This window comes from Glarea lozoyensis (genome assembly GCF_000409485.1).
Source record: "Glarea lozoyensis ATCC 20868 chromosome Unknown GLAREA8, whole genome shotgun sequence".
NCBI classification, from domain to species: domain Eukaryota; kingdom Fungi; phylum Ascomycota; class Leotiomycetes; order Helotiales; family Helotiaceae; genus Glarea; species Glarea lozoyensis.
This window is the reverse complement of record NW_007361003.1, coordinates 116,062-131,750: the sequence shown is the minus strand read 5'-3', so window position 1 is coordinate 131,750 and position 15,689 is coordinate 116,062. Positions and strand designations below refer to the sequence as shown.

The 15,689-nt window shown below is 46.1% G+C and overlaps 5 protein-coding genes across 5 annotated transcripts; all 5 read right to left on the bottom strand.

The window, feature by feature from the left end:
• Nucleotides 1–599: 599 nt before the first annotated feature.
• GLAREA_11419 (NAD(P)-binding Rossmann-fold containing protein) lies at nt 600–2,033 on the bottom strand (the record flags this gene model as incomplete). Its single annotated transcript, XM_008089562.1, has 1 exon — nt 600–2,033. The coding sequence occupies one exon, from the start codon at nt 2,031–2,033 to the stop codon at nt 600–602; it is 1,434 nt and encodes a 477-aa protein (XP_008087753.1).
• A 4,781-nt stretch (nt 2,034–6,814) lies between these two features.
• GLAREA_11418 (uncharacterized protein) lies at nt 6,815–7,896 on the bottom strand (the record flags this gene model as incomplete). The annotated part of the gene is made up of 2 exons (XM_008089561.1): nt 6,815–7,599; nt 7,647–7,896. The coding sequence occupies 2 exons, from the start codon at nt 7,894–7,896 to the stop codon at nt 6,815–6,817; spliced, it is 1,035 nt and encodes a 344-aa protein (XP_008087752.1).
• A 602-nt stretch (nt 7,897–8,498) lies between these two features.
• Nucleotides 8,499–8,666, bottom strand: GLAREA_11417 (uncharacterized protein; the record flags this gene model as incomplete). Its single annotated transcript, XM_008089560.1, has 1 exon — nt 8,499–8,666. One exon carries the CDS (start codon nt 8,664–8,666, stop codon nt 8,499–8,501), a length of 168 nt encoding a protein of 55 aa, XP_008087751.1.
• A 359-nt stretch (nt 8,667–9,025) lies between these two features.
• On the bottom strand, nt 9,026–9,864 carry GLAREA_11416 (uncharacterized protein; the record flags this gene model as incomplete). Its single annotated transcript, XM_008089559.1, has 3 exons — nt 9,026–9,330; nt 9,529–9,615; nt 9,666–9,864. 3 exons carry the CDS (start codon nt 9,862–9,864, stop codon nt 9,026–9,028), a joined length of 591 nt encoding a protein of 196 aa, XP_008087750.1.
• Nucleotides 9,865–10,296: 432 nt separating this feature from the next.
• On the bottom strand, nt 10,297–11,565 carry GLAREA_11415 (uncharacterized protein; the record flags this gene model as incomplete). The annotated part of the gene is made up of 1 exon (XM_008089558.1): nt 10,297–11,565. One exon carries the CDS (start codon nt 11,563–11,565, stop codon nt 10,297–10,299), a length of 1,269 nt encoding a protein of 422 aa, XP_008087749.1.
• Nucleotides 11,566–15,689: the final 4,124 nt, after the last annotated feature.

The window sequence follows — 15,689 nt, the reverse complement described above, 5'->3', positions numbered from 1 at the left end:
GTGTTTTCGTGATATCTCTCCACTGCAAATCATTTATTTTACAAATCAAAAAGTAAACAAGCGTACGTGTCGAATCTTCTTTGCAATATTGAAGAGAATTCAATGAGGGAGCCCAACAGGAGGTGAGCTAGGCACTGCACCACACGAAATCAACGACTATCAACCCAGGTTGAACCATCCAAAAAGCTTTCAACTACTCGTAATGTTCTTAATTTTTCTATCTCATCACCATATTACCATCATCTAATCATCACCCATGCCATGCCATCAATTCTTTCCCCCATCCGATCATTACCAGCCCATCCATTTCCTTGCCCAAACCCCCTCGCAATGCAACCATTCCATCAAAAAATTCATCATGATAAACCGCAAAACGCCCAGACAGCCCTCAAGTTTCCCAAGTCGGTCGCCAGATGCGAAGAGCGATGTCGCTAGGACGCTGTGTGTATATGTGAAATCAAACCCATTTTCCATGCTATGCTTTTTTGTTTCCGTATTCGTGTTTGGCGTATCGAATGTCCGACGTCTGTTCTCTTTTTTTTTTTCACCGTGTTCACCCTGAACCAGGAATCAATGCAAATCTCTTAGAGGTCACTAAATCATGCCAACCATGTCTCCTCTCGTCTCGCTGGTGTAGCTTCTCCTGCACTACCGGTACCCCCACCCATAATTAGCCCATCATCATCCTCGCTATCCTCGTCTTCCTCCTGAATCCCACCTGCAATGACCCCTCCATCCGTGTCCTCCCCATCAGTCCCTTCATTCATCCAAGTTAACCCATTAGCCGCTTCTTCGACGGGGAAAACCTCCCTCGCGTACTCTTCCAATCCACGCGGGCCTTCCCAAAGTGCAAGGGCCTGTTCGGGACATCGATCATCAAGTTCTTGGTCCCCGAAATATGGAGGTTGCTTGCTGGGGTCTTCTTTGCCTAGAGCGTAGAGTTCTTCAAGGGCAACTAGTTGCTCCCGGTACCCATTTGGAATACTGACCTTGACGTTGATTTTGCTTCTTCTCCGGTATTTGACCTTTCTTCCGACCCCTCTAGCAAATGATTTACATGCTTCGACGGGGGAAAGCATTTCGTACGCCAGTGGAATTGACTGTCCTCCCCATTTGGAAACGCCATCCTTGAATATCTGTAATACCGCTGGTCCCACATCGTGTTCAGCATCGAGCCATGGTAACTTGACATCTGGGTGAAAAGGCGCCTCCCAAAGGAAACTCCCATCGGATTGAAGCTCCATACAAAATAGTGGATATGGTAATGAGGTAAAGTTGTTGTTATAAATTCCGGTGAGGAGGTGTGTGGTCTTTGACGCTAGAGCTGGTAACGATTGTATATATGAGGAGACCGTAGCCTTTGCGCTCCATAACGGCAGGGATGGCCATGGCTTTCTTGTCGAGGATGGAGTGTGATTTGCATGATTGGGCATAGAGGAGAAGACATAATGTTGAATGTTTGCTTTAACCGCAGCATCAGCAAGTGCTTTACCTATAGCTACCTCATCGCCCCAGAAGGTCGTATTAATAAACGCAAGCTGCGCTCCCTTGAACAAGTCGTCGATAAGTGCATGGTTAACCCCGGTATCGCCGTACCCGCCAAGTGGAGGGGACGCTGATGTTGTCTTCCGTTTATATAAATCTCCCACTACCACCGTGACATTTGGCAAAGACGAGATCTCAGACGCGACGATGCCATCAAGATTCCTTAACTGAGCGCGAACGCGAAAGCCAACCGCTGAAGCAACGCGAATAAAAGAAGCGGCTTGTCGACCAGAGGAATTGACTACAACAATCGTTTTCGATGGTGATGGCATGGGTCGTTTTGCCGGGCGTGACTCGTAATAGGAAGAAGCTTCTTGTCGAACGGGGTGAAAGCGAATAGTATCGAGAAAGCTTTCTTCGTTTTCGGGATATGAAGTACAGGGGCGGTGCTTCAGCTTCCTAGGAACTTGCTCTTGTGTCGAACCCGCCCGTGCAATTTGAGGATGAGGTCTTATTGCAAGAGGGACGTGAGATGTTGCGGAGAGCATCGATCTGCTGATGACGGGAGTGTCCCAATGCTTGTCGTCGCTCCTTTGTCTAGAACCTTCCTTCCTCAGTAGAGTCCAAACACCAAAGCAAACTCTATGTCGTTCTCTGTTACACACTTCCTTTAGACAAGCAAGATTCTAGGAGGCGCGGGAGCAAGCAAGATGATCTATAGCGGGTGTGGAGAGAGATCTTAGCGTAGGAATGACCAATTTGCGGAGATGCTTCCTCAAGCTGGAGCCTTCGCAGTTGGAGCGCGATTGGCGTTGTAGATCAGGGTCCAATATTCTGATGGTTTCGAAGACTCTTTTAGGCTACCGAGGGCGGTTTTCCGTAGTGAATAACAATTGTCCGGTCGAATGGTAGTTGATACCAGCGTGACCAGAACTCGCTATCGCAACGACGATGGTGTTGGAATCAGATCGAATTCTATAATTTGACTTCGTACTTTCTTGTGCAAGTATACACTCCAGTAAAGTGACGCGACGCACGAATCGGAAGTTTTGATTGATGGGCCGGAAGAATGAGGGGTGCAGCAGGTTCTTGCGGTGAGGGTCGGCAAGCCGGTGAACGGTCGAAGCCAGGAACCTTTCCTCGTTTGGATGTATGCAGCACACGGGTTGATATGTCGATATATGAGCGGTCGAGCGCCTGATCTGGTTGTCGCAATTTTTGAAGATTCAAGATTCGAGAAGCTGACGATGTAAAAAGAGTCGCGCAAATTCTTTTCCTTTGATTTTTCCGATTGCGACTGCCGGCGGGCTTGTGCTTGTACGAGTCAATTGCGGTGTGGAATGACGTGAGGAGACTGTTATGTAACAGAGTCGACCGGTCGGAAAGAACTTGACTTCGGCTATGTGCAGTGCGCCCACCAACGGACTTGGATATACGAAGTATTTGTTGTAATGAAGGAAGGCGTATATGTTGTGCAGCACCAGAGGTTGGAGTCTTGCTATTTAAGAAGGAAGTATATGTAAAATAATTGTTGAGGGTGAAGTGACGCGATATTGGAATGGAAAGGCGAGAAGTGGTTTACGGGCAGCAGACAGGACTGGATGTGCTATCCGGGGTTTGATTTATGAGTCGACGTCGAGAGCCACGTGGTAATATTCTTCGTAATGGTAAATTGATATGCAATTACAATACGCTAGACAGTTGTGAGGTGCTGTTTTCCGTTAAATAGCGCCCGATTTTGCGCACCTTGATAGTCATTATTGGACAAGCTTTCTAAGACCCTGTTAGAAACCCGGGGGGGTTATCAATTGTTATAGGCGCATAGGCGCAGTAGTCGACTTGATAACAGGCATTCAGTCAGATGAGCCAAGTAGATCCGAGGGTAAAGATATCCTAAAGAGGTAGTTGTCGCTTGGTGGGATTGGTTGATGTAGATTTGCATGGCTTTGTACGCCTGGGCAGCATTGGTCGAATGCATCAGAGGCATATAATGAGCCCATAAGAGTTGAGCTGGCCGAGTATACTATAGATTATGGGCTTTTACCGTCCCTGGTGTCACCCGTACATGCCGACACTCCTGGAACTTGCTCACTTGCTGCAGGTGATACAAGTCGATGTGCCCGATCCTATCGATCTTTTTTTTTGGGAGCTGATGGAGTATATTTACCTTCAGTAACCCGTCAGCGAGATACCACATATGAACAAGCAACCAGGAATCCACGGTAGGCCAACGTGATTGTGATAAGTTGAAGCCCGAGCTAAAGCGAAGCCAGTCGTAATGGGTCTCTCGGCACGTAAAGTGTGGAGTGTGGAAGATACGCCTCCTGTCCGTGACCAAAACGAAGCCATCGTGGAGCAGTGAGAGTCTGCTATTCGCAAGCGGAGGAAACTATTGTGTAAAGGAAAATTGCTTCTGGGAGGAAGGGGAAGGTCTTGGGAACTTCCAACTTTGCTAATCTATCCACACACCGGATAACTTCTTCACACGTTGAGACATGAGTTGAAAAGAACAATGTGAGAAATAGAAGAAGAATATATGTTTAGTTCAATATCGATGCGCATAGCCTATGAAGAAGAAAATCATGAAGCTCGAAGCGTCTTTCGCTCAGCTCATGTTACGGTTTAAGCAGCGGCAGCATCGGCATCGGTCTCGGTATCGGGAATCGACCGGCCCGGCAACTATTTTAGCTCTGCAAGCTGCATCGTTGTCGTAGTCACCACCGACAAAATTTTCCCATGCTCCGTTCGTACCAGTTACGAAAAACTCGAATTACAACACTGCCCTAAAACCTCCACAATTTCTCTCAATGATACAACAAATTTTGAAAAATTCACCCCGCTAATTCCAACGGCACCAAATTTCAAGCGTCATCCAATACCTCGGTTTACGTAAACCACGCCAACGAACCAGCCGCCCTCTCTAAACATCTCCGGCTTTACATACAAATACCTACTCCTTCTCCGTCTCATTAGCACATAATTATCATCTTTCATCTGCAAATGGAAAATGCCAGTCCAATCCTTTGGAAAATGCCAAGCTCGTCACATAAAAGCTCAGCTTGATGACGAGACGAAAGAACAGCCAAAGAACATGGAAGGACTTGCCCGACGGGCCACGGCTTTGAGGATTCAAATCCCGTAAAAAGATGCAACCGGGAACCTAGAATGCGAGATGGTGGAGAAGAATACAGACGGAGTTCTCCGTCTGGAAGGTGGTGAAGCCATTCCGAACTCCGATGGGATTCCTTGGTTTTCCACTCTTGCGAAATTCATTTCGATAATGGATTGATGGAATTGTTCTAGAATTTTACCTGATTGGAAGGAGCGAATACTCGGTCGATAAGCTCACGCCTGGACTTTTCTGAATGATGGACTGCGTTCAGGTTCAGGGGGTACATGATGGAGTGGTTCCTGATGCAACATTACTTCCAGTAATGCGGGGTGCTAGCTGGTCTGCCCACTTCTGGAAACACGCCCACTCGCCCTCAACTATGCTCTCATCGCTGTCCTGGTCGCTATCAAAGCATGAGGAATCCGTGATACGGAGCATGGTTCTCGCAAAGGCACGCAATTCGCTATTGCTACGCGTTGGGAGCGATTACTCCGCAAACCGCCAGTCCCCAAGACTCTCGAAAACCCTCTATTATTACGCAGCCCGCTGTCATGCAGGTTATTGGTGAAAACTGGGATCCAGATTCGCTTTCCCCAAGGATGAGTGAGCTTCGACGGCCAGCTTCAACGACTACTATAAAGAGTAAGATTGTATGAGGTAAGGTTGCCTAATAGGCTTACACGAGATCTTCAACATCATCACACGCTGTAGCCGAATTACTTCTCGATTTCATCATCCCAAATATGATCTTCAGGTCCAGATATGCCAATCTAAGATATGCAGTCGTCGTACTGCCAGCCACACCATTTACCCCGCATTCTTGTCCTACCAAGCCCTACGCCACCAACCTGCTCTCCGCATTTTCATCTTTTCCATCTTGTTATCTAGCCGTTCCTAACAATGGAATTACCATCCGTGTGCTCCGAGATAATGTAAGTCGATGGGTTTTGCGAAGGGCCCACCACTTAGGTAACATTTTTTTCATTTCTCCTTTCCTCTTGTCGGTTTTGGAAAGAGGAAAACGCGCAAAAAAGGGGCCAGTCCCAAAAGATGAGAAATACTTACTTTTATCGATTGCCTGAAAACAGAAAACAATATATTTGGTCTCTTTACGATGTCAGCAGAGTCGCTATACGCTTCAGCTGACAGCGTTTTTCTATTTGCAAGGAAAGTTCGGAGGAATCTCCGTGATGTGCACATCTTACTGTCTTAGGAAATGTGAGCTGTCATTCAGATATCTGACCGCTTATCATTAAATCTGATTATGCAACTCGCTGATTTGGGTTGGTGGCGAGAGTACTTCTTAGGTTGCGATTTTGATCATGTGATGGTCGTGAGTGAGTACATCAAGATGGAAGTAACACTCGAAACAACGAGCTAGACAGGAACCTACGAAAGTTATCTAATACACAATACTGCAGCTGAAATTACTACGGCGACTGCCACCAGAATTCTCCTCCACCCCTTCCTCGTCAAGAGAGTTAAATTATACTCCTTCTAATTACAAGACGCAAAAGAGCCCTATATCAGTATTGACTGTCACTACCTCCCCGTGTCAGGAAAGGGTAATATACGCGCCTCCTGCCTTCCTTGGATATGTTAGCCCTTTCTCAAGCTCCCTCTCCAGAATAGAACCCATAATTCCCCATCACCCGTTGAAGATATGGTAGGCCACTATCCTACGACCGGAATTTGATAGTCAAACAGAAGCAAAATCCCAATCCGCACCACCTGACACAGCAACACTGAAGAAAGAATCCCATTTGATTAAAATATATACAACAAATGATAAAGCCCATGCTACAAAGTTCTGTGCTCTAATTTTCACCTTCTGCCTTCTCACCTTACCTTCTGCCATCTCACCTTACCCTCTGTCCTCTCCCTTTCACCCTCTGCCCTTTCTCTTACCCTCTCCCCCATATCTCCCACACCCCCCAGCCTCCCTAGCCGCCCAACCCAAAAACATGAAAAAAGAAATTCGTTTGATCCTAGAACTCCCCTGACTATCCTACCCGTAAAACCAGACGTGAGAGTCTGTGTGATAGATTTTCTGTTTGTGTATGTGTTGTGAGGTGGTTTTGTGTGTGGTATGGAACAATATGTAAACATCGTCGTGTAATGTTATCTCCCACTTTGCCTGTGAAATCTGCTCTTCTTTGCTAGGTGTATAGGTCTGAGTTGAATCAACGCTACTTTGCGACGGAAGATCATGTGCAGTTATTCATTCTTTTCGGAGTTGAAAGAGGTGTTGAGGTCGGAGAGAGAGGTGGCGTAGAGTTCTTCTTCGTCTTGTGAATTGTCGTCTGTGGTGGAGTCTTCATAGTCGGTTTCATCCTCGTCAGCGCCATCATTGCTATTTTCGAGGTTGTCCACTTCTTGATTTTGACCGTAGACGATAAGTGAGGTTTCTTGCTCGAATGTCTTGGAAGCGACCGCTTCTTGCTCGTCGATAGATGGAGGAAGTGCAGGGTTCTCTTCGAATGCCATTGAAGCAGTTGTAGCAGAAGCCGCTTGGAATTGTTTGTTGATGGTTTCGAGAATAGTGTCGAGTCCATGGCCCAGAGGAAGAGGATTGGAGATAGCGACAGTTGTATCCTCCCCAAAAATCTTGCTCTCCATGTCCGCCACAAAAACATCTTGATCTTCCCGAAAACCCATAATCTCAGCACAAGCAAACCCCTCTGCATATCCCGAATCCCTACGGTCTTCAAATCGCTTCTCCTTCTCCATATCTTTGCAAACCCTCGGCGATTGAATAGGCGGCGGCCTCCCACACTCATACATACGCTCAATCTCCTCCCTGGAAACCTGCACTTTCTCCCTCCTCGCCGTCTCATCTTCAAAACACAATCTCTGCGCATCCAGAATATCAAACTTCCGCTCCGAACCACACGCCGAGGCCGCAGGTGAATTCGGTGCCGTGTCAATTTTCTCCCACACCCTCGTCTTCAAATGCATAGTCTCATTCCCCGGTCGCCATTGCGGCATCTCTACATCTTCAACTATGTGATATTAGAAGGCGATGGTGAAGGTGAGGGAGGGGACGCACAGAAATAAAACCACAGGTAGAAATATGCGAATTCGATCCTGCGAATGTCGTATGCGGCACCAGTTTTGAGCTTGCAGTATTCGACGAAGGAGTCGTAGGATTGGCGGGACCAGCTGCTGCCGTGGCGTTTGGGGGAGGCGCCGGATTGGAGGAGGGAGTAGGTGTATTCGATGAAGGGTTCGGTGGGGGGAGATGATGTGGTTGGGGATTGAGGGGGGGCTTGGTAGGTGGAGATGCCGGTGATGTGCATGGTTTGATGTTCTAGGTGGTGATTTGAGGAGGTGGGGATGATAATATGAGGAGTGGATGGTTGGAGGATCAGATATAATGGAAATCTAGATGGTGATGTTGCAAGAGCACTGCTCTCGTTGTCGGATGACGAGGAAGATGGGGTGGAAGAAAGAAGAGGATGCTGCGGGCAGCGGGAGGAAACAATATATTGAAGTTCGGAAATATAGGTGGCTGATGAAGGTGAGGTTGTGTTTGAATTGTGGTGAATTAAGGGACTTATCTCCGCTCTCCCTCAACTCCAAAATAATTATGTTTAGATTCTGGAAGGAACAAGCAACAAATATTAACTGATAATCGTTCTGCGTTATTGGTCTTTTGTGATAATGAGTGACAGATTGCAAGGTCACGGTGTTAGCACGTCAATTGTTATTTCCAATAAGTTTATCAAATGCTCCAGACAATATGGCGTGTACTTCTCTACAGCCTACGTGGGAAGCACCTGCAGTTTTCTAAACTTTAAGACCATCAGTTGCCTCTATCTCTCTCGTCTCAAATTTCATTACAACAACACCTTAGGTGGTCACCAGCTCAATATCTGACTTTCATCTTGTTCCACACCCCCTACAATGGAAAACTCAACCCTTCCCAATCTATCATGTCTTTGTATTCCGACAAGTCTTCAGATTCCTCGTCATCCTTTGAATCTTGCGCCTCTGCCCGGTCAACAGCTAATAAATCTCCATCGTCTGAGTCCGCCATTCCTCGATTTTCTGCAAATTTTCTCGACATCTCATCTATGCCTCCTTTCCGAGTTCCTCTTGAATTTCCTCTTGAATTTTATTTATGAACTCTTTGTCCCATTGCCCGAGATATTGTACTAAGTCTTTCTTCCTGAGCTCTTCCCATATTCCTCAGTACTTTTGCTTTAGTTGACGTTCCTCCTCCCACCTCCAAAAAGAATCATTCGTCGAGTCACTTGCCGCTTGATTGCTGTACCGATGTACTTTTCGTACCGGGGAAGGTTTAGCTAAAATGATGGCTTCTCTAGAACGATTGCGAGCGCATGGGTTATAGTTGCGAGACTGCCGGAAATGAGGATATTCTTCAGAGCTTCCACTCGAGCTTGATGTGGTAGAAGAGTCAGATTCTCACCCAGACACATCAACCCTTGTGCGAAAACGATTTTCAGCTGCATCAGTCACTTGCGCAAAGTTAATGCCTCCGATTGGGCCATATCGTTGGGAACTCTCTGCACTCTCTTCTTTCGAAGATTTCTCGTCCGGCACGCCTTTCATTGAAACTTTTGAGATGGGTGTATTTGATGATCCCTTTCCTGTTATGTTTGAAACTGGATCCTCTTCGGCATCTTCAATGGTGACCTTTTGATATTTGAGAGGTTGTCGCGATGTGGGAACTCTTGATGTCGTCTTTGTAGCTGGGTTATCGACGGCCCCTTCGACAGTCGCCTCTTAGTATATCAGGGGTTGCAGCTGCAGTAAGATCGATGAAGTGGTGTTTGGATTTGCGTCGTCGGTAACGTCCTCGACGGTGGGGTTTCGGTACTTGAGGGCTGACGAGCCAGTTGGGACCGACGAAGTCGCCTTCAGATGTGGAAATTCATCGACAGGAGAGCTGAAATTTTCTTTCTTACTCTCAGCGCTGATCGTCAAGTTGCAGGACTCTTTTTCTTCCTTCTTCAGATAAGGATGCGACACCGGAAAGGGAACCCCAACACAATCTAAATAAATCAGCACCTCCTCAGAAGAGTCTCTTGGGAGTTTTCCTCACATCTCTTCCATATTTCGTAGTCTCTCAGAGATCCGCGCAGCTGTGGACACAATCCTGGATGATAGACATCGATAATCGTGCAGATATCCTCAATTTGCTTATCGAAATTAGATCGGGTACAGAAAGCCGCACAGCAGGCCATGCGATCGCACTTTTCGGTCAAGGACCAAACGCGCTCGAGAAAGGTGTCGTCTGCCATGTTGGGTTGTTTGGGGTGTTTGGTGAGTGCGTGGTTCAACTGTTGACGAGATCGAAAGTGGTGGACCGAGAGTGTATCGGAAATCTGAGCGTCTGAAGGTGAGGGCCACATGTAGCAATTGAAATTTGTGGCAGTGACAAAAAATCACAGTTGACTACCACCAACCAATGCTCTCAGATGAAATCAGATAAATTCAAAAATTTATTGTAGATACATCCACATTATGCTGCACAACACTGAGGAAGACCATATTCTGTTGGAAACATATTGATGTATTCTTAACAAGCCAGTGCTTGTTCAAAAAATCTTACTCTATACAATGTAATTTAAATTTCAACTATTCTCAAACTTTCCATTTGTCAGAGGAAGACCAGCTCCTGTCACAAAATAAAAACAAACAAGAACAAAATCACCCAACATCCATCCACCATCTCACGCCTGCTCCCAATCATTGTCAACCTCCATAAGCAAATCCACCCCCTCATTAGCAACAAGTTCCCAAATGTACATCCAATACATGCCATTCTTGCCCCTCTCTTCCAGCTCCTCTATCCAAGCCGCTAGCCGCTGCCAACACGCTTTCCAGGGCCTGATAAATACCCGTGGCGATGTCTCCGTGGCGGGTTTGAATTGTGGACGGGGGTTGAGTCGCGTTGCTGGAGACCTGGCTCGACGAGGGAAGACCGGTGAGGGTTGTCGGGATGGGAGACGGAGGGGTGGAGGGGATCTAGTTGGGGAGCGTGACCAAGAGCGTGGTACATAGCGAGATGGAGAGCGAGACGGAGAGCGGGATTGTGATGGGCGTGCAGATCTGGTTATTGAGGGCGTGGGCGAGGGAAATGGGGATGGGGATGGGGATGGAGATCCGTATTGTGGTTCTGGTGAGGATGATGGAGGTGGAGAAGGGGATGGTGACGGTGCCGGAGAACGGCCTGGTTGTGGTACTGGAGACGGTGATCGTCTTGCGGAAGGAGATGGTGAGGTTTTTGGTGAATGCCGTGATCGTGGTTCTGGCGATGGAGAGGGAGCGGGAGAGCGGGATACACGAGTTTGTGGGATTGGTGGTGTTCTTTGACGACCAGCCTCATTTTCCTCTTCCACTTCTTCCTCTTCTCCGTCTTCTTCTTCTTCTTTGCCATCCTCAGCTTCCTCGTCTTCCTCCATTCTGTCATCTGCTTCGTTCTCACTGTCGTCCCCGTCCCCCCCTGGATTTTCCACCGATAAGCGAGTCGCATCCGGCCCCCCTTCTTCACCATCCTCCTCCATTGCGTCTCCGTCTTCCTCTTCATTCTCATTATCACTCTCATCCTCCGCCTCATTCTCTATTGATTGGCGAGGAACGTCCGCCCCCCTTTCTTCTTCGTCCTCTTCCTCGTCCGCTTCCACTGATTGTACTGGTTGTGGATTATGAATTAGCCGTATAATCAGCCTGGGTGGCCGTGTAGCCGAAGGAGGAGAGTTCTGCGGTGCGCTTTGAGCGGCTTGGTGGGTATTTTGCCTTGCGGCAGCGACTCTCGGTTGTGCGGATTGGCTTGATGTATTGGCAGCAACACTTCTCGACGAAGATGCGATTGCTGGGCTGGCACTGCTGTTCGAGAGCCTGACTTGGCTCACAGTTCTGAAGTCACCTGGTCTCTGCAGACTCAGGGCTCCCGAAAGACTTGGAGCCAAGTCAGGCTCTCGGGCGACGTAGCGAGGCATTTTCAGAAAGTCGCGATATACAATGGATAAGACAGAACAAGAATGTTGAAATTGTGAATTTGCAGAAATTTGTGAGCAAACGAAGAGATTTCCAACGAAGAAAGACAGAGAAATGGAAGTCAGGGCAGAGAAGTAGTATATATATATAATGCAAAACCAGACTTTGAGAAGAATACAGACTCTTCTGCTATCGTGTGGTGTTGACGACAATTGATTCAGGGGTTGCTATTGTCCTATTGTCCTTTAGCGAGACGCGTCGTGACAATCCGAATTAGCTATAGAGAACGACACAACTTGAACCCTAGCTCGTTCTAAGAGTGGAACGCTTGATGATAATATGAAAATAGAGTTTTCAATTGATATCAATGAATTAATAGGAAGTGTTTGATATGGTGCATCAAAGACGCGTTGTGGCCTCATTGAAGGCTTTGATGGCGTCCAAATATCCAACTCACAATCAACAATGACCTTAGAAGTCATATGGGCATCATTGAGTTTTATTTATAATTGAGCTTTATTCGTGCGAAGACTAAAAAATGGTGGTATTGCAATATGATTTCTGACAAGTGCTCTGAAATGTGAAAGTGAAGAAATTTGAGTCAGCTCGGGTACAGGGTGGAAGTGGATATTCACTTGAAAATTGACAAGGTTGTATGAGAAGGGCCAGCTTGGGAGCCTTCTTGTCAGCTACAGAATGAGAAATTAGTGAATTGGAGAATTCGAAACCTTGATATTTTTCTTTGTGTTCAGCAATGCAAGTCGGAAAGCTCATGCCATTTAGGATATGACCCAACTAGATGTTAGATGTATGAAACTTTTCCAGAAGTTTTCTAAGCCGAAAACCGCGATAAAGAACAACAAAACTCTTAAACATTCATAAAGTATAAAATAAATAGTTTGCAAAGAAAGGTTCTCTCCTCGGGGTATAATCGCAGCTTTTGTTGCGTGACCCTGGTCGACATCAACAATACCGCTTTTTTAGCAATTCAAATCCATAGAAGATATGATCAACCTCAACACCCCAGCTTTCCATCTAAAATAAACGTATCAATCTTATACCCAGGACTTTTCGAAGGCGTATAATTAATCTTTACATTGCATCGTGGTAGACCAAATAAGTCGAAATCCCCAGCAGTCACACGAAGACCCCCAACTTAACAACAACTGGGACAGAAACTGGAATGATCAGGCATAACCTCAAGCATTCCAACCCGACAAGGAAGCGGATGGTACCTGCGCGATACATTTTATACCGGCAGCCACTGTCAGAAGCAGGTAAACATCGAGTGTGTGCTGCAAGTTCTTTAAGTTCGTCTTCACAAACTGTTATCATAGCCCATATGTTGCAAAGGCAGATTTGAACCGGAGATTGCATACTTCCTATAACGTGTTTCAACGAGTCGAATCAGGATACACATCAAGTCCTGTATCCCCTGTAACAAGGGCCACCTGATTCTGTAAAGGTTTAACCTCATGAGTTAACTGTCTTGAATACATCCGAAGAAGTTGTTGAATACACCTTTCGAGGCCGCAAGGACACAATGTGAGCACGATTACTCAACCATTTGAAAAACACAACATTGGAGCGGCTAGCAAATACAAAGCATTCGTTAAAACGCCCGTAAGAAAAGCCATTTTCCAATCTTACTAAGCCCACAGACTGTCGCCTTTCAATGTTACGCTGACCCGTAGGGGTACGATCCCTTCAAAGTTGCCAATGAACTCAAAAGGAGCGTGGCGAAGTCCACCGAATCCATTCTTACGCAAAATATGCACTCGATTGCACTCTCATGGCGCAAGAACATAACAATGTGGCATCTTATAACGCGTTATTGGGAAAGGTGTAGGTGAAAGTGTGTGGATTAGCTACCTCCTTATTAAGCGAGAATCGCCTTTTCCCCCCTTGTTGACGATTTTTTGAAAAGGCGCTGCGTAAAGCACCTGTAACAGAGAATCTAAAACTAAAACACTGCCTGAAAAGTCTCATCCAGCAAGTACATTTTCTGGAGATCTGCTCTATTTTGCTCAATTCAAGCACGGACAAGGTATATATACTCCATAGAGTTATTCTGCAAATTCGGCTAGCAGTCTTGAATTAAGGACTCAGCAGAATCAACGAATGCTAGGAGCTGATAGTAAAGAGACCGGATTGTCAAATAGATTAGAAAACATTGTTTAACCCAAAGTTTATGTTCATAATCCCGGGGCTGAATACCTCGCTTCAACCAACGAGACGTCACGTTTTGAGAGACCCCAGGAATTCACGTTCTGAAAATAAGGATCGACAACGGCTGAGATCCGGGACATCCGGTCTGGTTCTTACCTCCGCAATGTGCGAATCTCGGGGATTTATTACAAGGAGCGTGCTATCGATCAGCCGGGCCGGCACGGTGGACAGAAAAGTCCGGATTTTGTAAATTCGCAAATTATAGTCTAACTCAACTACAAAAAATCGGAAAAATCGCAAAAAAGTACCAGAACAATGGTGAAGTACTCTGATATTCTAAGAATTAATCTAGATGCTGTAGGTGCTACCGTTGTTGAGTTATCTCAATTGTAGTCAGTTTGTACAATCCGGACTTTTTTGTCCACCGAATGGCCGGCCCCTTCGTCAAGGGCCAATTTAGGATATTTTATCATGACAAGGTGCAAGTGGAAAAAGACCGTTTTACGAGGCACGCCACTTCAAAATGAGCTTATTTTCATTGGTCGAAACTTCGCCAAATGAAGGGAAGAGGTTCAATGTAACCCTCACTCGTGGAGGAAGAGATGGGTGAGAGTCCGTGCACCTTCCACAAAAGTCAGAAGGTTATTTCTACATGTATAAACTATTTGGAATGACACTTATAGTAATGAAAAGAGAAGATTTTAACATCCAAGCTCTTTCACTCTGGTTTTATTATGACAAATGTTTTATTAAACTTAATTTGAAATATCGAAGATTGGCCTTCGGTGACCTCTCGCTAAGTGACTGCTTGTTCTTCACCAGCCTCGCTTAAAGGATCACGCCCTCAATGTGTCGAACTGGACATGGCGGGTTACCAAACTTGAACCGACATTCATGCAGGGCACAGATTAGTTTATGATCGTCAAAGAAGACAAAACATATGAATGGAGGAAGCAGGCGGATGTGTGGCTGGTTGACTGGCTGAAGGAACTTTTGGACTGCATGTTGACCATAATTTGCTTAAGAGTGATTTATCGATTCAAGAGAACCCCAAGATGTAATATGACTGCCCAGGTCCCAGGAAACAAAAGTCCACCTGGCAAAGAGATAATGAGTACTTGTTTGTGAACAGTGTCTCGCACTTCCTCTCTATCCAAGAATCTATGTGAATTCCAAACAAGCCCGAACGTACACACTAGGGTCCACCAAAACCGCGAGTTAGATAATCCCAAACTTAAATAATGAACATCCAAATAGACTCAAGAGGCACAGGCCAGTTGATACTACGCTGTTTGGCTTCGCCAGCCCAACGCCTCTCATTCCCTCGCTACCCCTACCTATGCCCGGACATACTTCGTCGAATGGACTTCAAAATTCCGCTGAGATGCCTGCATTGATACCATTTGCCTTCCTTTCAATTCAGTAATCCTTCTTACTACGTATAATACGCATGTTCAGTTCTTTAATTAACATCAACGGGGACCAGGAATCGTTGCAGCTTGCTGCGTGGAGCAGAAGATCACCTCGTGCAAGACTAGTCGACCGACAGAGGATCGTGAGGAAACCAACAAAGCCTCAATGACATTGCAAAAGAGGCTCATGATGCTCTAAATTGAGACTTTTCTTGTCATATTGTGACTTCTGAGAGTAGAATCCCAGCGAAGGCCATTCAAACCCTTGGATTGAGTATGTAAATTTCATCAAGAGTACGTTGAGAAAGTCGAACTTCTGGCATTAGGATTGCAACGAAGGATACTCAAGCCCGTAGAGTATGTAAAAACAGTCAGTAGTATGATGATCGAGGTAGTATATAAGGTCGAGACATTTTCTTTGCAATAAACATCATCAGCTTCACTATCAGCATCAACACTACCAACACTATCAACACTATCAACACTATCAAACACACACCACACACACAACTTTCCAACTTACTCTCAAATTTCACTTCAACCAA